Source organism: Balaenoptera musculus, chromosome 20 (genome assembly GCF_009873245.2).
Source record: "Balaenoptera musculus isolate JJ_BM4_2016_0621 chromosome 20, mBalMus1.pri.v3, whole genome shotgun sequence".
Classification (NCBI taxonomy): domain Eukaryota; kingdom Metazoa; phylum Chordata; class Mammalia; order Artiodactyla; family Balaenopteridae; genus Balaenoptera; species Balaenoptera musculus.
This window is the reverse complement of record NC_045804.1, coordinates 59,894,574-59,919,578: the sequence shown is the minus strand read 5'-3', so window position 1 is coordinate 59,919,578 and position 25,005 is coordinate 59,894,574. Positions and strand designations below refer to the sequence as shown.

At 39.5% G+C, this 25,005-nt stretch overlaps 1 protein-coding gene across 2 annotated transcripts in view; it reads right to left on the bottom strand.

Moving 5' to 3' along the window:
* Nucleotides 1-25,005, bottom strand: part of SCG3 (secretogranin III) — a 37,717-nt gene that overhangs the window by 7,902 nt on the left and 4,810 nt on the right. For both annotated transcript variants that reach the window (XM_036838433.1, XM_036838434.1), the window contains 6 exons: nucleotides 22,950-23,092; nucleotides 21,974-22,123; nucleotides 18,914-19,091; nucleotides 16,298-16,414; nucleotides 12,152-12,235; nucleotides 10,137-10,274 (listed from right to left, as the gene is read on the bottom strand). In XM_036838433.1, coding sequence (XP_036694328.1) covers nucleotides 10,137-10,274; nucleotides 12,152-12,235; nucleotides 16,298-16,414; nucleotides 18,914-19,091; nucleotides 21,974-22,123; nucleotides 22,950-23,092 — 810 coding nt within the window. The remainder of the gene's footprint in view (nucleotides 1-10,136; nucleotides 10,275-12,151; nucleotides 12,236-16,297; nucleotides 16,415-18,913; nucleotides 19,092-21,973; nucleotides 22,124-22,949; nucleotides 23,093-25,005) is intronic.

The following is a 25,005-nucleotide window of genomic DNA, read 5'->3' as shown; positions in this document are numbered from 1 at the left end:
TTATATATATGCACACATATATATACATTCTTTTTCATATTCTTTTCTATTATGGTTTATCACAGGATATTGAATATAGTTCCCTGAGCTGTACAGTAGGACCTTGTTGTTTATCCATCCTATATATAATAGTTTGCCTCTGCTAATCCCAAACTCCCAATCCATCCCCTCCCCTGTCACCGGCAACCACAAGTCTGTTTTCTATGTCTATAAGTCTGTTTCTGTTTCATAGATAAGTTCATTTGTGTCATATTTTAGATTTCACATATAAGTGATATATGATATTTGCCTTTCTCTTTCTGACTTACTTCACTTAGTATGATAATCTCTAGGTCCATCCATGTTGCTGCAAATGGCATTATTTCATTTTTTTTAATGGCTGAGTAGTATTCCATTTACATACCACATTTTTTTTAAACATCTTTATTGGAGTATAATTGCTTTACAATGTTGTTAGTTTCTGCTGTACAACAAAGTGAATCAGCTATATGTATACATATATCCCCAAATCCTCTCGCTCTTGAGCCTCCCTCCTACCCTCCCTATCCCACCCCTCTAAGTCGTCACTAAGCATCAAGCTGATCTCCCTGTGCTATGTAGCTGCTTCCCACTAGCCATCCATTTTACATTTGGCAGTGTATATATGTCAATGCTACTCTCTCACTTTGTCCCAGCTTACCCTTCCCCCTCCCCGTGTCTTCAAGTCCATTCTCTACATCTGCGTCTTTATTCCTGCCCTGCCACTAGGTTCATCAATACCATTTTTTAGATTCCATATTATATGCGTTAGCATACGGTACTTGTTTTTCTTTTTCTGACTTACTTCACTCTGTATGACAGACTCTAGTTCCATCCACCTCATTACAAATAAGTCAATTTTGTTCCTTTTTATGGTTGAGTGATGTACCATATCTTCTTTATCCATTTATCTGTCGATGGACATTTAGGTTGTTTCCATGTCTTGGCTATTGAAAATAGTGCTGCAATGAACATTGGGGTGCATGTATCTTTTCGAATTATGGTTTTTTCCAGATATATGCCCAGGAGTGGGATTGCTGGATCATATGGTAGTTCTATTTTTAGTTTTATAAGGAACGTCTATACTGTTCTCCATAGTGGCTGCACCAATTTACACTCCCACCAACAATGTAGGAGGGTTCCCTTTTCTCCACACCCTGTGGAGAGCTTATTTGGGAAAAGGAATATCCCAGCTTAGACTCTGTTTAGGCACTATATTAAAAATTCTGAATTAGGAGAGTAAAATATAAATATGAGGTTTTGGCCATAGTGTAGCAGACACTGTTGATTCCCCACCCACATGCTTCCTGTATTTTAGATATGCTAATAGAGGAGCCCTCAGCCAGTGATGGACAGGATTGGCAGATACACACCCCAGCTTCCTCACTCCTCGGGCTCGGTCCACATGGTCCCCAGAGGTCCTCACGGGACTGAGCCCCACACCCACAGCTGAAGTCTGCTCATTAACACACCACAGTGGCTTCTTTCCCTTCCCTGTCTCATGGACCTATCCCCCAGTAGAGCTTCCTGGGGTCACCTGCCAACTAAAAACTCCACCTCAAATCCTCCTCTAGGTCTGCTTTGGAGGGAACCCAACCTAAGATAACTGGAAGTAGGGGGGGACTCAGCGTCATCTTGTCAGGTTGCTTTCTGCTCAGTGACCAATTACCTATAAAAATGGTGTTGAATTTTTAGAAGTATGAAATGCATGAAAAATAATTTTATTCACCATATTAACATTATCATCCCACAATAAAGACTGAGTTTACTGCAGCTTAAAGAAAGCTAGACTGTAATCCATTAAAAGACTACTATCTTGTGGATCATAACATACATGATTAGGGCTGTTTCTCTAACTTAAAATAGAATCCCCCCGCCCCCATCACCCTCATTCCCATTTTCTGCTTTATTTTTATCCATAGTATGTATCACTTTCTACCGTATCACATAGTTTATTTATTAAGCTTATTATTTGTCTTCCTCCCTTAGAAATATTTCTTGTTTGCTGATGTACTCTCATGCCTAGAATAAAGCCTAATACACAATAGGCACTAAGTAAATATTTGTTGAGTGAGTAAATGGATGAAGGCTTCTTACATAGAAGCTAATCATAATCAGAAGATTGTTTGGTGAGCATGGAATCCAAACTAGGGAAACTACAATTTTTAAAAAGAATAAATGGTATAAGCCTTCCTTCCTTCCTTCCTTCCTTCCCTCCCTCCCTTCCTTCCTTCCCACCTTCCTCAAAAAATGAATTGTTTATTTACAAGACTTGAAATTCAATGGATTCTGAATTTAAATGATAATTACATCAGAAACAATTTAAAACACCTACGAGGGCTTCCCTGGTGGCACATTGGCAGGCGGATTCTGCATTGGCAGAATCCGCCTGCCAATGCAGGGGACACGGGTTCGAGCCCTGGTCCAGGAAGATCCCACATGCTGAGAGCAGCTAAGCCCGCGAGCCACAGCTACTGAGCCCACGTGCCACAACTACTGAAGCCCAAGCACCCAGAGCCCATGCTCCACAACAAGAAGGCACCGCAATGAGAAGCCTGTGCACCGCAACAAAGAGTAGCCGCTGCTCACCGCTACTAGAGAAAGCCCGTGTGCAGCAACGAAGACCCAACGCAGCCAAAACTAAATAAATAAATAAATAAAACACCTACCAATGTGCTAAACATACTATATCCATGTGTCACTTAATCTTCACAGAGCTCTATGAAATAAGCATTATTGTTCCCATTTTACTCATGAGGGAACTCAGGCTCAGAGAGGCTAAGTGATGTGCCCAAGCAGACAGCTGAGTAAGGGTCAGAGCCTGATCTTGAACCAGAATGAATCTGGAACCTCTAATGAGTGGAACTGGGTAAAATTCACCTTTTCGACTAGAGATTTAGTGACTGTTGTTGTCATTACCAAACTGGCCAACAGGCAGTGGTTCTCAAGCTTGGCTGCACATTGGAATCACTTGGGGGAGTTTTAAAAGTCCTGATGCCCGGGTAACTCCTCATACCAAATAGATCAGAATATCTGGAGGAGGGACTAAGTATCAGGATTTTTTTAAAGCAATCCTGAGATGATTCGAATGTGGGGCAAAATTTGGGAACCACTGCCACCAGTAGTGGGACCTCCACACATTTGCTGGGGCACTGGAAACAACGGGAATAAAAGCAGGTGTTCCTCTGCTCTTAGAGACAAGCAGCTGGTTCCTGTTTACATTTTCTCTTCTCGGGAGCTGTAAAGCAAATCTTCTATTTACACAGTTTGCATTAAAAGCCCATGAGAGTCCACTTTGGAAAACTGGCCTATTTTTTTCAAATTAATTTCAGCTTCCTTTGGAAAAAAATAGCTCATGGCTGAGGTAATATGGCACAAGCCTTAAAACATATGCTGAAGCAGATGGGAAGAGGGCCAGAGTCAAGATGCAGCCCTATATTTCTGGCTGTTCTGGTTCTCAGCCCTGCAAGAGAAATATCCTTTATTATACAAGAATTTGTCCTGATCCTGATATGCTCCCCTGATCTGCAAACATCCCCCTCAAAAAAACCAAACCAAACCAAGACAAAACAAACAACTCTGTAGAAATCAATAGCTTTAACCTACTGAATATTGGATATACTAAAGATATTAGATGTTTGAAAAGAGTGCTTATGAAAATTGTTTGATATAATGCTTAAAATTCCATATAGTAAAGATTATATGATTATAGATTTGAACAAAGCAACTGATACTGGTATCATGGATGTCAAGGTGGGCCCCAGAGCCATTCAATTAAAGAATTTTTGTGGGAATTCCCTGGTGGTCCAGTGGTTAGGACTTGGCGCTTTCATTGCCGAGGATCTGGGTTCAATCCCTGGTCAGGGAAATAAGATCTCACAAGCTGGGCTTCCCTGGTGGCACAGTGGTTAAGAATACGCCTGCTAATGCAGGGGACACGGGTTCGAGCCCTGGTCTGGGAAGATCCCACATGCCGCAGAGCAACTAAACCCGTGCACCACAACTACTGAGCCTGCGCTCTAGAGCCCGCGAGCCACAACTACTGAGCCCACGTGCCACAACTGCTGAAGCCCACGAGCCTAGAGCCCATGCTCCGCAACAAGAGAAGCCACAGCAATGAGAAGCTCGCGCACTGCAATGATGAGTAGCCCCCGCTCGCACAACTAGAGAAAGCCCACAGGCAGCAACAAAAACCCAATGCAGCCCCCCCCCCCAAATAATAATAATGATCCCAAAAGCCGAATGGCGCTGCCAAAAAAAAAAAAAAAAGAACTTGTGCAAAATGATGCCATTTGACATGCCTGCGAGATGCAGCATGGGATGCTGGGATGAGCGCTGGTGGGAGTCAAGGGACAGAAGTTCAAGCCCCAGCTCTGCCACTCTTTCCCTATGAGCTCTTGGGCGAGACTGTTCATCTTCTAAGGCTTGGTTTACTTATTTGTAAATTAAGGAGTTAATTCTGAAAAGAAGATCCGCAGTTTCTGTATATGGGGAGAAATTCTCCTTTGCTGTCCTGGAAAATCCTGTGTTGGTGGTAGGTCTCTGGCCTGCCTTAGCTCCTGGCACACTTGCTGACTCATAGGGAAGAAGACGGACTCACTATTTTTGGACATTTCCAACAGAATGCCTTGGGGCTTGAATAAAGACACGAATTTTCCCCTCCTGTGTTGCTTTAAAAATAAAAGCATCCCCGTGAGTTAGTCAACTTATATCAATTTATTAATTAAATAAGCTGTTTTCTCTTTTCTGGCTTCTGTAAAGAAGATACGGGGGGACTTCCCTGGTGGCGCAGTGGTTAAGAATCCACCTGTCAGTGCAGGGGACACGGGTTCAAGCCCTGGTCTGGGAAGATCCCACATGCCGAAGAGCAACTAAGTCTGTGCGCCACAACTACTGAGCCTGTGCTCTAGAGTCCGCGAGCCACAACTAGTGAGTCCGCGTGCCTGGAGCCCGTGCTCCACAAGAGAAGCCACTGCTATGAGAAGCCACACACTGCAATGAAGAGTAGCCCCTGCTCGCTGCAACTAGAGAAAGCCCGCATGCAGCAACGAAGACCCAACACAGCCAAAAATAAATAAATAAATAAATTTTTAAAAAGATTAAAAAAAAAAGATAGGGGAATGATAGGATATTTAGGGGAAAGTTATCTTAGAGATGACCTTTTCATCTTAATTCCATTATCTAACCATAAACTTGACAAATGATAGCATTGGAATGAGTTTATGGGTATTGTAATGCTTATTTCACCCCTTGGATGATTTTTTAAAAAGATTTTCAGTGACTCATAGAGCAGAAGTGAATGAGTAAACATCAAACTGGCAAAAAGAGCCCCACTTAGATCATGGAATAAAACTTTAAAGTTCTTCGGTCTCCAGAGAGCAATTTATTTGAAAAATTAAGCACCATTATAGATATGGTTGAAATTGGAGTAAATTTGACTTCATTGGCATATCCCTATATTGAGGAATAATTATCAAATCATTCAAATAACTGCACCAACTAGAAATCGATATCTTAAAATATTATTCTTAGTGTGAGTCCCTGTAGAAAGCAAGGGTTTAAATAGTCTAAAGTATTTTCAAAGGTGAACGTGTCATTTTTCATCACTGGTAATTAAATTGGATTTTTTACATTTAGCCTGAAGTGAGATGCATGTAAACTTGCTTTGTAAGTTGAAGAGTGACATAAATGGAGTTTGTTGTTGTTGTTATTCCTCTTCCTCAGAGGCCTCAGCATATGCTTGGCATGGTTAATCAATATTTGCTTCTGTTGGATGGGGCCATCACTTCACATTGCAAGACCAAAACAGACTCCCTACAGATATTCCTGCCAGTGTGTCCTGCTTATAATTATTTCCGTAAGTGGTTTTAGCTATTACCTCATCTCTTGCTCTGCTCTGTAATGTCCTCCAGCTTTCTCTCTGAAGGGAGCCTCTTCTGCACGCTGCTGACTCATCAGTAAGGGAGAGACATATGTGGCTTGTGTTGTATTTGCCTACATATGACTTAAGTTTTATTCTTAGGTCATTTCAGAGCTTGCCTGAGTCCTCAAAGGCAGGCATTGGTCCTTAAATTCCTTCTGTAGCTTTCTGAGCACAGTGCCAGACATGCCATTGGAATAAATGTTTATTTATTGCTGAATAAATGTCTCAAGAAACCCAGCCAACCCTGCCTTCACCCACGTAGATTCTTTTATTTTTCTGCCTAGAGACAACAGGTGTTTTCTCCCTGGGTTTTATAACAGAGAAGCAAAATAGCCTTTGAGAAAAGTGCAAATAAAGCAACTGTGAATACAAAGATACATGTCATAATATGTCCTTTTGGCCATTAATTACATCTTTTCCAAGAAATGTTGGCCCTTGGCTTAAGCTCAGTTTGGTGTTTTCTAAACCATACTAGAATCAGTTTTTCTTATCCCAGAGTAAATAGGATCAGGGGTAGCATGAGTAAATTAAGTCTCTAAATAATGGGGGGGGGGACTAATTTTAGCCCCAATCCCTACACTTTTCCTAATGTTTCAGGAGAGCCATTACAAAGATTAACACTAACTGGATGGAGTTTTACTCTTCTCTCTCCCCGTTATTACCTGATGGAAATCCTAATGAGAAATCTAACCTCATCATTAGTCTCCACACACTCACACCCTAAATAGGAAGTAGTGGGCTACCAAGAATCAACTCCTTCATATTCCTTTTTTACATAATGCTTTCCTAAAACAAGTAAGAGACCTGGTAGCACCCATTCCTAGGGATATTTGCACAGCGATATAAGGTGTCGTCCTACGCAATGAGTATACTGCCTCGGCGAGTCAGTTGACCTAGATAGATATGGCTTGCTTTGTTCTAGGGAAGGATGGTCATCACACGTGGGTTGCTCCCGGAGGAGATGATCCAGGCACACTGAGCTGTAGTCCTTTGTGCTGCCCAATTCCTAGCTCTCTCTCTCAGGCCACAGGACCACTCTTTTCCTGCTTAGCTATCTTTCAGAAGTTTACCACTCATCCTCCACCACACATCCACTAGGACGGCCACCATAAAAACAAAACAAAACAAAAAACCACCAGAAAATAAAAGTGTTGGTGAGGATATGGAGAAACTGGAACTTTTGCACACTGTTGGTGGGAATGTGAAAGGGTGAAACCACTATGGAAAACAGTGGTTTCTCAAAAAATTAAAAATAGAATTATCATATGATCTAGAAATTCCACTTCTAGGAATATTCCCCCTGCCCAAATCGAATATTTTTTAGTCTTGAGATATTTGTTCAGAGGAGCATTATTTACAATAGCCAAAATGTGGAAGCAACACAAGTGTCCATAGGCAAATAGATGGATAAACAAAATGTGGTATATACATTCAATGGGCTATTACTCAGCCTGAAAAAGGAAGGAAATTCTGACACTCCTTACAGCATAGATGAAGCTTGAGGACATTATGTTAAGTGAAATAAGCTGGTCGCAAAAGAACAAATGCTGCATGATTCCACTTATCTGAAGTACCTAGAGTAGTCAAACTCATAGAGACAGAAAGTAGAATGGTGGTTGCCAGGGGCTGAAGAGGGATGGGGAATGGGGAGTTACTATTTAATGAGTTTAGAGTTTCAATTTTGCAAGATGAAAAGAGTTCTGGAAATGGATGGTGGTGATGGTAGCACAATGATATGAATGTACTTAATGCCACTGAACTGTACACTTAAAAATGCTACAATGGTAAATTTTATGTTATGTATATTTTACTATAATTTTAAAAAGATATTAAAAAAAGTTTACCACTCATTCAAAGTGGGCCTAGGGTTGATTGGAAGTATCAAGGCAGCATGACTGGTCAGCAAAGGCGACACATATATCACCAATTCCTCGTTTCCATGCCCATGACAAACATTATTAATTAATCATCGTAACATTCTTTCCTCCTGAGTCCAGATGCAACCTCATAATCTTTCCCAGCATAGGCTACTAGCAAACAATTAGAGTTCATATGTCAGTAATGTCAATATAGGAGAAAATTGTGGTGGTCTATGAAATCCATCCTAGAGAGAAGAAGGGTGTAATAATCTAAAACTTCATGATATAGGAAAAATCGACATGAACTTGATATATTAAGAAAAAATTTCTTTTTCGGCCCTGTGTCAAATAGTCCCAATAATTGGAATACAAGCAGTACCTTTGGCCAATATCACCACTCATTTGAACTCAAGTAACTCAGGTTGGATTTTCTATATTTTTTACATAAGGGAACCAGAACTCTTTGAAGGAGAATTGATTTCAAGTTTTGGGACAGGAAAATTCAGAGTAGGTCTAGAATAGCCTGTTTAGGAGTTTGGGATTAACAGATACACACTGCTATATATAAATAAACAACACGGACCTACTGTATAGCACAGGGAACTATATTCAGTATCTTGTAATAACCTATAATGGAAAAGAATCTGAAAAAAAAAAAAATATATATTTTGCTGTATACCTAAAACTAATACAACATTTTTCTGTAGTTCAGTTAAAAAAAAATAGCTTGTTGTTGCCAGAGAGCATAGCTGCTTTAAAAACCACTGGGTACAGGGCAAAAAGGACAAAGGAGAAACTTGGAAGCAGGGTTACTGCCCAAGCTACACCAATTTAAACAGAAAAATCATCATCGTCGTCATTATCATCATTAACTGGAACAACTTACATAAATGGAGAAATTTAATATAAAGTGTTAACAAAGAGTAGTAATATAAGAGAGAAATAGTTTGTACTTTTATTGCTGTTAAGTTACAAGGTATTAAATACATAGCTAGCTTCTTTCTTTTCTACTTAACACATAGACACTGTTAAGCATGGGTCTATTATCAAGTATGAATGTGAACCTGTTTCTATCTGTATGAGCAAGAGAGATTGGGAACTTGTATGTGGGCCAAGCAGTCTCTTCAAAATTAAGAGCTATACCATGAACATGATCAGCTTTTGTGGTCTCATATCATATTACAGCAAGGAATAAGCAAAGTCCGTCAGTTCATTGCCACTAATGATTATGTGTAATGAACAATGAAAAGGGAGCCCAGTGGTGTGTTTCCAGATGATAAATTAGCTGAATGTCGCACTTGCTACCCCCTCCCCCAAGAGAGCAATGATCCATTCCCTCAGCTATGAGGGAAGGAAACCTCTAGATGACCCTACTAATGAGATACAGAAAAGATATAAATAGGGTTCCAGTTATACCAAAGAGTTCAATATATCATGACAAAAAAATAAAGTAGGTTTAAGCCATCTGTTCACAGCTTCTGGTAAAGACACTGAGTTTCAGAAAAAGAATATCTATCTGAGATACAGACATAAATGTTCTGTGATGTAACCCGCACACTTTGTAATTAAAGGGGCTTGAAACACTGGACTGTGCAACCAGATCCCGCATCCTGACCTGAAATCAGAGGGTTAATGACTTTGAACTTGCAACTTCATAGGGTCTTTTTCTTTGGGTATAGTAAAGTTTCTCAAACCTTGGAAGATGTGAATTTATATCATATAGACTTACTAGAGCTGAGTAAAAATTTGACCCCAGGAATGTGTAAGAATAAGGATAAAAACAAGTTTTATAATTACTGGGCTAGTTTAGTGTGTGCTTTTTTGCTTTTTAAGGTATTTAGGTTATTTAAGGAAATGTAATATATTTGATTTATGACTTTTAATCAAGTCTTTGAAAGTGTCAGATTGCAATCAGTATAAATGATTAAGAAAACTTGCTTTGTTAAATCCATAAATTTTGATGACTTTGTTAAATAAGTAGTATGTGACTATTAAGAGGAGTGTCAATTATGTTTAAATGAATATTGCTTAATAAATTCATAAGATCATAAATTGGACATTGAACAATGCACAAATGGTCATGAGTGTTCCTCCCAAAGTGCAAAAGCCCATTGGACGTTAAAGTCCATCAAAAGATGAAACCAGTTTGCCATTCCAGGAGACTCAAGACCATTAAAAAAATTGCTATTCAAATAAAGGTGCCACGTGCAGAATCTTCTGTCTACAGATGATGTTAATTTCTCTGATTTGGTGGGGCTTGACTTTTGGATGACCCTTCAAGTGAAAGTTTTTGCTTCCCCAATTTCATTGTCAACGTAGAGCTGTCAATTTCATACCTTTTGGCTCATCTGTCTTTCCTCTTGGGCTGGAGTCATCATCTTTTGTGGAATCCTTCAAGGTTCCATATTCCTTTTCCATCTTAGCAGCTTCTTCCTTGGTACTGTCTGTTTCTTCATGACTCTTCTCTGATGGCACTGTAATCAGAATTGTGCACTATTATAACCCTATTTCCTATCTATTAATTAATTCCTAGTGTAGAAATAAATTTTATTAAAAAGGTATAGTTTGAGGTCAGATCATTTTTTGAGCTGAAAGAGATCTTAGTGATTATCTAGTGTGACTCCTCCCTCCCCACCATTTCACAGAAGAGGAAACTGAGGCCCAAAGTGGGGAGAGATGTGCCGAAGGCCACCCGTTGAGTTAGCAGAAGAGCTGGGCCAACACCCCCCAACCCCAGCTTTCTGGATTCTGGTTGCGTTTTTTCTGTTCTGCCACACTGTGTTATTAGAGTGTAGATTATTCTCCTTATTTTAATCAATGTTGGCATTCAAGTGGGATAGGTCAGTTTCCAAAGTAAATTTGAGTCTTGATTCCAAATGAAAATAACTCTGTAGTTGCCCCGTCTCTCCTTGATGTTGTTTCTGAAGAACAGTCTGTTACTCAGAGTAGCACCTAAGCTGGACCCTTGCTGTCAATAATAACGCTTGCTCACTTCTCACTTAAAAATAACTATACTTCCTTCTAGAAGTCCTATATTGAATTAAAGAATCATAAAACTTGAAGTAGGTAACCCCTTGAAAACAATGGTAATGCATGCCTGTAGTCAGTAAAATAGGGAATGTCAAGCAGTCTAATGATAAGCTTTTTTCTTTTTTCAATAAAAGGTTTATTACTACAGAAAAACAGGAGAAAAGAAAAATCAGTTATTGTCTCATTAAACATCCACTACTAGTGTTGTAGTATATATATATATACTTTTTTGATGCATATTTTTTTCATACTTGTGGCACAGTTTTGTTCCTTGCTTTTGTCATTAGCATCATTATGGAAGAATGTTTCCAGGTTATTAAAAACTGCTTGAAAACATCATTTTAAAGGGCTGTATATTCCATCAAATATAGGTACATAATTTCTGTGATAGGGACACAAAATTAAAGTGTAAGAGTTTGTGATCTTTTCTCTTTTTGCGCCTTCCTCATCCTTGAAATTCTCCTTTGCACAGACAGCTCTGCTCCATGGTGTTCGCCACGCTAAGCAGGGTGATGGGTAGAGATGCAGAAGTGAAGAAACCAAGAGAAGGGCATAAATCATACCACACGGGGGCACAGACTGTCCCAGAGGAGAGAGAAGAGCTGGGAGGGGACAGCATGGGAGGCAGCAGCAGGAGGGGACAGAGGGTCAGGGACAGTGGTGATCTGGGGAGAGAAAACAGATGCCTAAAGGAGAATTTTAGGAAGGATTGCTCAACTTGTGATATAGCTCTCACCTTTGCCCACCAGCCACCACTTCAGTAAAGTCCTCATTTCTTTTTTATTAATTTTTTTTTAACTTTTTTTTGGGGGGGTTTATTTATTTTAGTTATTTAGCTATTTATTTATGGCTGTGTTGGGTCTTCGTTTCTGTGCGAGGGCTTTCTCTAGTTGCGGCAAGTGGGGGCCACTCTTCATCGCGGTGCGCGGGCCTCTCATTATCGCGGCCTCTCTTGTTGCGGAGCACAGGCTCCAGACGCGCAGGCTCAGTAGTTGTGGCTCACGGGCCTAGTTGCTCCGCGGCATGTGGGATCTTCCCAGACCAGGGCTCGAACCCGTGTGCCCTGCATTGGCAGGCAGATTCTCAACCACTGCGCCACCAGGGAAGCCCAAAGTCCTCATTTCTTTTCAATGCTTCTTGGGATTAAATTTTTGTGCTGACTAGCCAAGGTTATAGCTACTTAATCCCATGGTTGGATTTCAGGTTTTCAAACTTTTTGAAATCTGTAATTCTTTATCAGTGTTTATTGAAGTTCATGATTTACCACTCAAAAGGGTTATTTTGCTAAAAGCTGGGGGAAGAATACTAAAATAAATCATACCTGGGAAAAGCTTGCTCTTATTGTCAGTAACATTTTTTTCTAGCTTGTTCTTGGTCTGAAGAGCAATTGTTTCATCCAAGTTTTCTGGAGGGGAGAGGAGAAGAAATAAAATTTTATGTCCTAAAAGGCGATTTCAAAGTTTTACTAAAAATGTTTAAATCTCACCAGAAATAGCACAACAGCAATTCCACAATATTAGCACTGCTAGTAAGGGGCTTTGATATGGATTATATTTCATTGACTCTCAAGATGGAAAGGCATACAATTTGAGATCCTCAAGTTCAGCTTCCTACTCAGTTAATTGCAGAAGTCCCTTCCACATTTCTGTGACCACTGTTAGAAAACATCCAGGATTGGGGCCTATAATGGACAGCTGTGGTTTTGGCCTACTCAACGCCTTCTGGTAACTACACCTTGATTTTCCTCTGGAGAACCCAGACCTCTCCCACTTTCAGCATATTTGCTCCACTGGTGGCTGAATAACCCAGGCCTGGCTCCTCCAGCCCTCAGGCTATGGTGATTGGTTCAAGTAGGAGCACATGACTCAAGCCAGGCCAGTGAGATTCAATGCTAAGAGAAAGAGGCTCTCTTTCCACTAGGATTACTATACTGGGCGGATGTGAGATTGGGGCTGTACCAGCCATCTTGTTTCCAGAATGGAGCAGTTTATCTGGAATGAATCAACATACAAAAAGTCAGTGAGATGGGGAGGGATAGATTCCTCACACTGTGGTGGGCTTCACAAACCTGAAGCCAGACTACCCCCACCCCTGGACTTTTCAGTTACATGAGGAAATAAATTCCCTTGTTGCTTAAGCCAAACAGTTGGATTTCTGTCATTCAGGGCTCTCACTAATTCATGAGGCAGCCAGTTCTATTGTTAGTCTTAAAAAATATTTTTTTCACTGATAGAACATTGTGTAAGTTTAAGATACAGTACAAAATACTGATCTGATACACTTATATTCTGCAAAATGATTACCACTGTTAGCTAACACCTCCATCATGTTAGATGTCTTAAGGGTGAGAATTTCTCTATTCATATTAAGCTGAAATCTGTATTCTTGTCTTTGTCCTAATTCTGCTCTTTGGAGTAACATCTTGTAGGTGTTACCAGGCAGGAATCTAGACTGTGACCACCTCAAGGCAGTCAATGAATTAGAATCCACAACCCTGGTATTCAGTTATTTAACCAGTCACATATCCATCTTACTAATAGGACAGGGCTATTTGCAAACAAGCATTTCTTTGCAATTAGTCTATAAAGATTCCATTACTACTTTGTATTACTTCTCCCCAAGAAAATTCTTCCTTCTACCCTACCCTATCCCTTTTTGAGAAGAAAATCAGGATATCCTATTGTGTGACACATTCTGCTTTCTTCTTTGAAATAGCGACCACAGCTGGCAAACTTTGTAGTCACCATACATTGTTGGGAGCAGAACAGAAGGGTAGATCACTGATCATTGTTTGTCACATGCTGAGATGGAGGAGAGGAGGTTAGTTAATCCTCTCTCTTCTACCCATGCTGCCCCTGAGCCCTCGAGGCTCTGAGGGTGTAGCTTCATGGCAGCGACAGTCAAAAGCCAACATGCTTGTACAGAAAAATTCTCTATATACAACTCATTTTCTGATTGTAAAAGTTATATACGAAAATGAACAGAAAATTATAAGGAAAAAATAACACTTACTATGCCCAGATAATGTTTTGGTATATTTCTTTCCAACTTTTTTTTTTTTTTTTCCAACTTTCTTTCTTTATGCATATCCATTTTTTAACACCAAAATTAAGGTCATATTCTAAATGGCTTTAAGCATTCAATAGTATATCATGAACATTTCCCCCATCATTAGTCTTTATAAACAATATTTATTTATTGTTTATAAACACTATAATTATTAAAAATTTGTTTATAAAATATTGTTTATAAACAATATTAAAACACAATTTATAAACATGCAATGATTAAAAACGCAAACATTAAAAAATAAAATTTAGTCTAAATAAGAATTAATAATTTATTTATTTATTTTATTTCTTTTAAAGTTTGTGGGTTTTTTAAAAATTTATTTTTATTTTATTTATCTTTGGCTGTGTTGGGTCTTCGTTTCTGTGCGAGGGCTTTCTCTAGCTGTGGCAAGCGGGGGTCACTCTTCATTGCGGTGCGCGGGCCTCTCACTATCGCGGCCTCTCTTGTTGCGGAGCACAGGCTCCAGACGCGCAGGCTCAGTAATTGTGGCTCACGGGCCCAGTTGCTCCGCGGCATGTGGGATCTTCCCGGACCAGGGCTCGAACCCATGTCCCCTGCATTGGCAGGCAGACTCTCAACCACTGCGCCACCAGGGAAGCCCAAGAATTAATAATTTATATAGTCTCCTCTTGTGGGGTAGCAAGTTTATTTCTATTGTTTTGTTTCTATAAGCCAGTGCTGTCCAATAGAACTTTCTGCAATGATGGAAATACTCACTTCTGTGCTGTTCAGTATGGTAGCCACAAGCAAGTGAGCACTTGAAATATGCCTAGAGCAACTGAGAAACCAGATTTTTAATTTTGCTTAATTTTAATTACTGTTAATTTAAATAGCAACATGTGACTATCACACTGGACAGCACAGCTATAAATAATAGTGGAAATATCTGGCTTGCACACAAGCCTTTGCGGCATCTCTAATTTATTTTCATAGGATAAATGACTTAAGTGTGAAATGTGAGTCACAGGGTACTAATATGAAACAATGATTGATTTGAAACAATGTTTTAGATCTACTATTAAGTGGGTAAAGTAGTCCACAAAGCACAGTGTGTAACTTAAGCCCATTTTTTGTTAAATAAGATAAAAGAAAAAAATGACATAGGTATGTATGTGTATGTGTGCGCACACGCACACACACACACACAAAAACATCTGGAAGGATATAAATCAGAATGTTACCTGGATGCTAGTATTATGAGTGATTTTTCACTGTCTTTTAATATCTTTTTGCATTGACTGATTTTTTAAAATAAATATGTTCTTTTATAATCAGAAAAAAACCAGTAAAACTAGTTTTCATGTAGAAAAAAATGGCATTTATACAGAACAACTCTGGATTACTCTATCCTATGAGATTTTCTCTTCCATTTAATTCTCCCTCCGCCATCAGTGATCAGAGTAAGGGGCCATGAGTTCATCTTGCCCAAAGGACCTCTGAGATGAATGGTATTTGGTGATTAACTAAACCAAGCAGGAAAACAAAAGGCTTTTCTTCTTTTAACAACCTACATGCAGAATCAAAGATTGTTTCAGCTGATCTATAAAGTTCAAGGAATCAAAGGGCCAGTTAGTAAGTATTTTTCTACAAAGGGCCAGTTAGTAAGTATTTTTGGCTTTGCGGGCCATATGCAGCTACTCAGCGTTGTCATGGTAGCACAAAAGTAGCCATGGACAACACTAAAACAAAGAAGCACAGCTGTGTTCCAATAAAACTTGATTACGGATGTTGAAATTTGAATTTTATGTAGTTTTTTCAGGTCACAAAACACTATTATTTTGATTTTTTTTCAACCATTAAAAAATGTAAAAGCTATTTTTAGCTTGTGTGCTATACAAAGATAGGTGACAGGACAGATTGGCCCCTGGCCAGTAGTTTACCAGCCCCGGTTAGAGGTAACAGAGTCCTTTATTTCACAGATACAGAAACTGAGGCCCAGAAAGGTGAGTGCCTTCCCCAGCATGACAGACCTGGTCTGAGGCAGAGCTGGGACCAGGAAGCAGAACTTCTGATGCCTAGTCCAGTGCTCCTTCCTCCTCACCACACACAGGCCGCACTGGTTAAAATCAAGACTCTTTTTGTCCCAACCATGCAAACACAAGTCAAATTTTAATAATATTATCTCTGAGGAGATTATTTGAACATGTGAATATGACAAAATATAACAAAGGTGAAATGTTTGTATTTGAACTGGATCTATAAATATAAAGAGTTGAAAACGTCTGGTTAATTTTATTTGTATGCGTTGTCAAGCTGGGCAATTCTGATTACCCAGATGATTCAGGCTACTTTGGCATAAATGATCAAATTAGTAAAATAATTGCTGCCAAATCTCTCATTCATTTTGGACAATGAAAACTAACCACTGTGAAAACAAAAGAGGTAGGACTCTCACCAAGGTAGGAAACACCTTCTTCTGGAGATATGGTGCCATATTTTACCATCATCTTCACAAAGTCAATCAACGTTTTCATGATAGTAATCAGGGTTTCTTTCTCTTTTGCCTCTTTTTCTATATAAAAGAACAAAATAATTTTTTAAAAACTAGTGGAGTATAGCTTCATCTTTCAATGTTAATTTATGAAATACAGCATCTTATTGAAATAGTTCTCCCTACATTTATAGCTAAACCATTTATAGCTAAAATATATTTAATTTCTGAAAAGCCCAAGACTTGATTGGGAATACAGAACAATGTACAGGTATACTGAACTTTTTCAGAAATGGGTAATTATAACTTCTCCAAAAAGGTTTACCTTAATCTAAAATATTTTATTGATAGAGTAGATGATAAAGACAGTTTGCAACCTGAGATAATATAAACTCAAAAGGAAAGTTAGAAGATTGGTAACCCAACAACCTTTCTCTACTCTGGTCATATGTTTTTGAGGAAAGGAATGACCTGTTTTCATTAATCAAGCTTAATATTTGAAATAGGAACACACATGTTTATTTTTTAAATGCAATGTTGATTTTTTAACAGTAGTATATATTGCTTTCTAACATTTATTTCATTTGAAAGAATAAACGCATATAGTGAAAATATTCCAATGGTACAGAAGTAAACAGTGAAAGCAATATTCTCTTCCTCTCCCTCCCCACAACTCCTACTTCCTATAGGCAACCACTATTAACAGTTTCTGGGAAACTCTTCATATTTGACATACTGTTCTGTATCTTGATAGAACAAGATGGCCAATGATTCCATAATAGTTCAGTGGCTATATTAATTCTAAAATCAGAAAAAAAAAGTCTATTTCCATTTTTGAAGGAAAGAAAAACTAAGTTGCTAGAGGACAGCTTCCCTATTCTTTCAGCTGCCAGGAAGGATTTTCTCTACATACTTCTAGCCTCTCCCCCCATTTTTTCATCCTCCTCACAGATGAGGTTGGTAGCCAACAGCCATTAGTCTCCTTTTCTTGACGGATGGGGATTTGGAATCTTTCTTCTTTCCGTTCCCCTGTAACAATGAAAGGCAGGGACCTGAAAAATGTGCCTGCTGTGCAGACTCAAACTCTTCCAGGATCGGCTGTTCCAAGAGCTAGACTGAGGGTAGGGAGTAGACAAGCCCACTGCTGGCTCTCACACCAAGCTACATTCTACAACCCGGTCTGTATCAGTAGCAAAGATATTTTGGTTTTCTGTCTGTTTTAAAATTTCTCAATTGGTTCAGACCTTGGGTAAAAAAGATGGGTACTATCAAAGACCTCAGTGTACGTATTTAAATTAAAAGTCTATAAAAATAAAGGCAATAAGGAATGGAGTCAAGGAAACTGAAAGATAAAAACACACAAAATAAAGAATATTCCATACAGTGGAATCTTAAAAATACCACAAAAGTCACAAAGTTGGGAGAGAGGAAGGTGGGAGAAGAGGTGGGGGAGAGAAATCCTGGAAAAGGGCAGGTAAATAATAACTTCAGCAACCACATTATTTGCTCAAGGTCACATCCATATAAATATTTGGTATTATGCTGATACACTTCACTGACAAGAAATGACTCACCAGGATGACAGAGGTTCTGAGCTGGGTATCTGCCAACCAGTGGGGCAAGATGGATTGGAATAGACCCTCAAGATGTACAAGCCCTGCAGACACCAGCAGGGGGGCTGGTGCCATCTGGCCAATGTCTGGGATTGAAGGACCAAAGGATGCTCCCCAGAAATGAAGTCTACTCTAAGGTCACTTCTTGGGGAAAGATGTTACAATTACAGAAATCTTTATTACAAATGTTCAATCTGGGGATGAATCTTTAAACAGAAAGAAGAAAAGCTATAAGGCAGCGCAGGGCAGCTATCTGGACAATAACAACAGAAAATTGGCACATTATTATCCTCCTTGCAGATTAACCAAAAATAAACATGAACTGAAATCTTCAGTCAACTTATGTTGGTGCACATATAAAAGAAAAGAGCGCAACACATTAAGGACTTTTTAAAAAAAAAAAAAGCAGAACATTTCCCAAGCGTGTTTTGGGCTCCTGACCTTCATTAGTCCAATGTTTAGTTCAATTCATTTGAAGACAAGTTGAAAATATCTAAAAAGCAAAATTCTGAATCATTTAAAAATAATAAATTATGTTCCATACACTTCTTACTAAGAGAGGAAAATAAAGCCTTTTTGAAAAGAGACTTGCAATAAAAGTTGAGGCTGAACTGGGTCAGGCCAGGAACGCTCTCTGATTCATCTCTATATGGGTACAAGGTTCACTACAATCCCAGGAACACAGCATGTGTTCAATACCTGTTTATTGAACAAATAAATGAACCCTCTGTTAACATGAAGATTAAATTATCCAGAAATTCCACCTTTCCTGATTACCCTTTCCTAAATATTTCCATGGCTAGTACACTTCTTCTGAAAAAAATCAATGTGAACTATTTTCCCCGAGGCCATAATATATGTCATTGATGGTTGAATTTAGAAATTGAAAACAGGAAGAAAAAAAACCCACCCACACATTTCCTGGAATTACTGTTTCTGTTCCACATGGTCAGAAAACAATGTTTACCTGAATCAATACTTTTCAGTAGTGCATAGAAGTTTGGGAAATACTGGAGTTCCTCAAAGTTGTCTTCACTGTAGGTTTTAGTTCTCCTTTCCAAGCCATTCGTCAAGGTTAAGGTGTTAGATACTGTTTCATCATTTTCTCCATTAGCAAAACCATCTTGAATTCCTGCCATTGGAGTCTCCAGTGGGGGAAAAATCAATACAAAATAAATATTTTTGTTAGAATTGATGACAATCCAGGATGATTCTTTCCTCTGTGATGCCCTTGAATGTGAAGTGCAAGATTATCTCTTCCTTTGTAAGCTCCTGCAGGATCAAACTCTATTGCAGGCGTGTGGGCATCTAGTTACATGGGAAGGTCATTGGGATTTAGAGACAGGTGCTTGACCTGAAGACCCTGGCTCCTGCTCAGGGGAGAATAGACAGGTTCCTGCTCTGGCCAAGTTTCCCTCCACCAGTTCTCATGAGTGTTTCTTCATAAAACTGCCTTTCACCAAGGAGGGGAGCTTTGAGTTTACAGAATCTACCAAGAGGGATGGTGCCAAGATACAGGAAAGCCTGTCACAATGTCTAATACAAGCAGAGCAGTCATACCTTAGTGATTCCTGGGTGACATTTTAAACGCCAGCTGGAAGGGTACATAAGACTCTTTTTCCTAAACCTGATGTGTGTCCAGTGTTCCCTATCTTAATGATCCATTCTCCATTGAGTGAACTGGACAGAAATGTAAGAGCCTTTCTTGCCTCTTCCTCTTCATCTCCCTGCATTCGATCCATCAGTAGCCTTATTGGCCATACTGTCTAAATTTATCCCAAATTTGTACATTTCTCACTTTCTCCACTACCCCACTCTAGTCCAAGCTACCTTCACTCCTTACTTTTTAAGTGGTACACCACCCACCTTCCAATCTATTCCCAACCCTGCATTTTCCACGTTCTAGCCAGTTATCTTTTTTAAAATATGATCATGTAACTCCTTTGCTTAAAATCCTTCAGTGTTTTCCCATTGCTCTTATGATAAAGATCAGAATCTGTACATGGCTGATAAGACCCTGCTGATCTGGCCTGGGTCCACCTCCCCAGTCTCATCTCTCATTGCTCTCTCTGTGTTTCAGCCACACTGTCCTTGTTTCAGTTACTTGGGTACTCCACACACCCTTCTCTACATATTGCCTATCATATTCACAAGTTAACTCCTATTCAGCCTTCAGTTTTTGGCTCAAGTCACCTCCTCCGGGAAGCCTTCCCCAAGCCTAAGTCCAAGACAGGTTCCTTTTTTATGAGGTCTAGTAGAACCATGTTTCTTTTCTCAGAGCACTTAATGCAGTCACAATTAAAATACATGACTGGGCTTTCCTGGTGGTGCAGTGGTTAAGAATCCGCCTGCCAATGCAGGGGACACGAGTTTGAGCCCTGGTCCCGGAAGATCCCACATGCCGTGGAGCAACTAACCCTGTGTGCTACAACTACTGAGCCTGAGCTCTAGAGCCTGTGAACCACAACTACTGAGCACACGTGCCACAACTACTGAAGCACACGTGCCTAGAGCCCGAGCTCTGCAACAAGAGAAGCCACCGCAACAAGAAGCCCGCACACTGCAACAAAGAGTAGCCCCCACTCGCCGCAACTAGAGAAAGCCCGCGCGCAGCAATGAAGACCCAACACAGCCAAAAATAAATAAATAAATAAATTTATTTATTAAAAAAATAAAATAAAGTAAAATAAAATAAAATACATGACTATTTGAAGACCATCTACCTCTTCCCTTAGACCTTAAGCATCATGAGAGCAGGGATTATATCTTTTTAAATGAGCATTGTATCCCCAGTGTTTGGTACATAGGTGGTACCTCAATGAACATTTACTGAAAGAATATTTTGTTTGCATTTATGCATTTAGATAATATGAGTGAGCAGGTCAAGCATATGGACATTTTAGAGATGGGAAGTAAGGAGTACATAATGGGAGTGAAGGATCATGAAAATTGCTATGTCAGTTTTAGTTCAGTTTGGTAAGTTTGAGTAAAAGCCATGAGTTCTGTGATAAATCTAGATAGTTTTTTTTTAGGGTGGGTGGATCTTCAAAAGCTGTTTTTAAAAATGGCAGATGGTGGGAATTGGAAGTAGGGAGAGCAAAGGAGAATTTTTGGCTAGCAGTAAAAAACAAAACAAAAACAATCCATAGCAATGTCTGTTTTCTAGCCTTCCCTAAAATAGGACCATAAGTCTATACACCTTTTTTCCTTGTATTTGGGATAGGATGTTGGAGAGCCATGGGGTATGGGTGCTCTGGTGGAGAAAATGAAAGGAGAGGTGAGGAGTTTGATATCCTCTTATATCCTCCTATAGTTAGCTCCATCTAGAAGTTTAAAAAGAATTCAAGGAGGAGAGAATGATTTTAGTAGTTTGGCTGAGGCCAAAGAAAAGATGAAGAGGCAGGGAGTCCAGCAAGGACAAGGACGAATGAATGGCAAGTCTAAGTAAAGGATGACAGACAGGCCTCTGAGCCAATGGAAAGAGGAAGGAGCAAGTGGAAGAACACAGGGTAGACAGAGAGGCAGCATGAGGCAACTAGCTCTGAGGAACATAAAAGCTGGTGTGGAAAAGGATCAAATCAGCCCAAGTTTCTTTTTTGGGGTTTTGGGAGCAGATGATGACATCCACTGTGAACAGAAGTTGGATACCAACTTCTGCTGTGAAATACTTGGATCCAGCACACTGTGATTATACGAATTATTATGTGAAATAACCGTTTCACAATATATTATGCGTTATTTTACTCTGGGGTATAAGGCATAATCTTTACTATGTAATATAACATGCATCTTTATATTATTTTCAAAGTGGAGTTCATTTATATCTTTTAACTCATTGGTATTTCATTAATGTATATATTTTAAGGGGGCTAAAAATGTCACATACCCCAGTTCTTATTTGGCACAAACTGAAGTATTAATTATACACAGATTGTATTAATTATATACAAATACAAGTATACACACACATCCATGCACATGCATATACACATACATAATAGATGCATATACATTTGCATATACATACCACTTTCTCTGGTATTTTTCCGGCCTGACTCTCAGTCCTGTTTGTTGGCTTACTGAGTTCCTCTTCATAACTGTTAGCTTCCTTAGAGATCAGTTTTTGTAAAACCTCTGCAACTTCATCTTCCAGTGTGTGTGCCTGGCTTTCTGTGATCTGTTATAGAGAGTCAAAACATATAACTGTTATTCCCATTTTTGTGATTTAAAAAAAAATCTAGACTAAACTCTTCAGTTGAACACCTATTTTTAGAAGACAAGAGAATGTTCTGGCCCCTCTTCTGAACATCCCTTGATTATGCCTCTACTATATGCTGCCCTTCACAGTGACTGCTCAGCACTCCTGGGAAGAAGTGTCTTTGGGCCCATTGTGCAAGCATCAGTCCTGTCTGTTGGAACCCACAGAATACTTAATTTGAGAAACAACTTGAGGGTTGTTTCTCAGTCCTCAGCTACAGATCATAGTAGGTAACCTTTGAAACCTGCAAATTTAGTGCTCTCCTAAAGCCTGCCAGGTCTGTGTTAGCATCTGGGAGCCAAGCTGGGGCGGGGTCAGTTTGGATTGCTTAGGGCGTCCCAATCATTGCGTGGCTTTGCACATCTTACTTCCTTCTCATCTAACACATTTTTTTTTTAAACTTCTGCTGGTTAAATCCTAACCATCCTTCTAAGCTCACTTCAAACACCTCCTCCTCTGAAGCTTTTCCTTATTGCACAACTGGATATAATCCATCCTCTGGCACATTGAACCACTCAGATGGTTCTTAGGCACCTTGCATCATGAGCACTTGTGTACTTGTCTAGTGCCTCTGATAAACCATAAATTCCTAGAGGGAAAGAATGGTGTCTTACTTGTCCTCAAGACCCATGGTGACTGGTATAAAGTAGATGCATTATAAACATTTGGCTCTTTGAATGAAGTGGCTTGGCTTCTCAGCATATTCCAACCTAAGATTTGGTTTATTCTCATGCATATGACTTACTAGGCCAAGATTCAGCAGTTTAGAAACGATCTTGTCAAATACTCCTCTGTCATTTTCCTCATAAATCCTGGTAGCAATTTTCTGGACAATGTCTTCAGCAGTTAAAGAAGTTCCATCTAGTTGATGAAGGCCATCTGGATCATCTAGACAGAGCAATCACAACTTCACGTTGTGGTGATCACAGACCTATTTCTTGGATTACATTAGATTTATAATCTATATCTTGTACACTCAAATATGTTTGGAATACGTTTAAGGTGGTGCTTAGTCCATGTAAACGCTTGGTTTAAAATGAAATTTGACTTCAAGTTAAGAACCTAGGATGATAATGGAAATTCTGAAAGCTTCTTATGTGATTATAAGAGGAAGATCTGAAAACAACCCAAAAGGCCTCTCCGTTTGTAGCACTAATAGTACAGAAAGTAAAATACTGTTAGATAGTATGCAGTATTGTTCAAAGCACTCTTCTATTTATTATATAATTTGATATTCCATTTCCCCACAAGAGTAGATTGGTATTATCTGCACATATACTCCCTTTGCAGGCAAATTCCTGGGCTGAGGGTGGGGAAATCTGCCTTACACCCAGAATCAGAGAGTATGTACTGAAGATTTTATGACTTACCTGGAATAACTGTTTACTTGTATGTGTCAGGGCACCTTTATGTAAGGCAACTTAATGTGACAAGCCTCTTTCTCCAGAGAATAGGGAACTTATTTTATGTGCCTGGAATTTAAGCTTTTAAAATGTGATCACAGGTTTGCACAAAGCAATATGTAAATCTATGTAAATCTCAGCAGAGAAGCTTGCAGATATGTATCCTTGGCTTTCCTGGGAATACATTTGGCAGCACTACTCCAGACTAAAGAAAGCAAGGGCCTTCCTGAGGGAAAGGAAGGATACAGTAGGGTTGGTGGCAAGGAAGCTTTGCACTATGTCCACAGAGCACTCCCAGGAATTAATTGGTCTTTTCCAATCTATGCCACATGGAACAGTATATTCATATATGCAAGTTTACAAGGCATTTAACCTGTCACTTCTAGGCAGCTTGGAAAGATCAGAAATTTAGCTCCAGTGATCCCTCTTGTTATCTATATATCCTTGGACCACTGTAAAGGAAGTTAATAAGAGTATCTATTTCATGGGATTGTGAGGATCACATGGAATAAGATGTAAAAGCACCTTTTAAATTGCAAAGTATCGTATGAAAGTTAACGTAGTTTTATTATGATGGACCGTAGATTTGTACCTGAAATAAAGGAACTACAATTATCTTCTAGAGAAAATAGACATTGCATCCCTAGCCAAATCCTACCCTAATAATTCTGATCATATTCACTCAAAGAAAGAAGAACCTAGTACATATTTCTATTCTGATTCTCTCCTTTTCTTCCATAGCTCCTGGGGATTCGTAGACTTTTTCTAGACTCTGTGAAGCTGGAAGTATGTGCAGCCTCAGGCAGAATATCCTGTTCTTGGTGTTTGGAAAGAAGCTTAGGAAAATGAGCAGGGTGAGTACACACAGAGGGCTGGAAGTTCTCTGACAGTATATGATTGCTGAATTGTTGGCCAACCCATGAGCTGTGAGCCCTTTGAGTCCTGTGTAGCAGAGTGACGAATGAGCAGAAAAGTCCCTTAGAAAACCCCGTAAAATCAGTTCCCCTCCTGGCTGACTGAAAACTGGGTTCATCACCCATGTTTTTCAGGAGCAGAGACTCACTATCACTTAGGTCTGATTTTTCCATTTGTGGGTTGCAAGTCAGACTCTCGGGAATATGTGGAGCAGAAACTTCCCTGAGTCTATGCAGAGGTGGAAGCATTTATTTCCCTTCCTACTTATCCCTCGGGATCTGAAAAAGGAAGAATAGTGGTTGCCTGCTGAAGCTGGAAAATAAATGAGATGACTGTTTTTCAGTTCATTTACTTCACAACAGGAAGAACATTAGCAACACTCTGAAGAAACAGCCTCCTCCTCTGCATCGTTGTATTCTCTTGAGCCAGGAACTTCAGGGTCCCCTAGCAGAGCTTAGCTAGATGGGGTTGATAGTTGAGCAG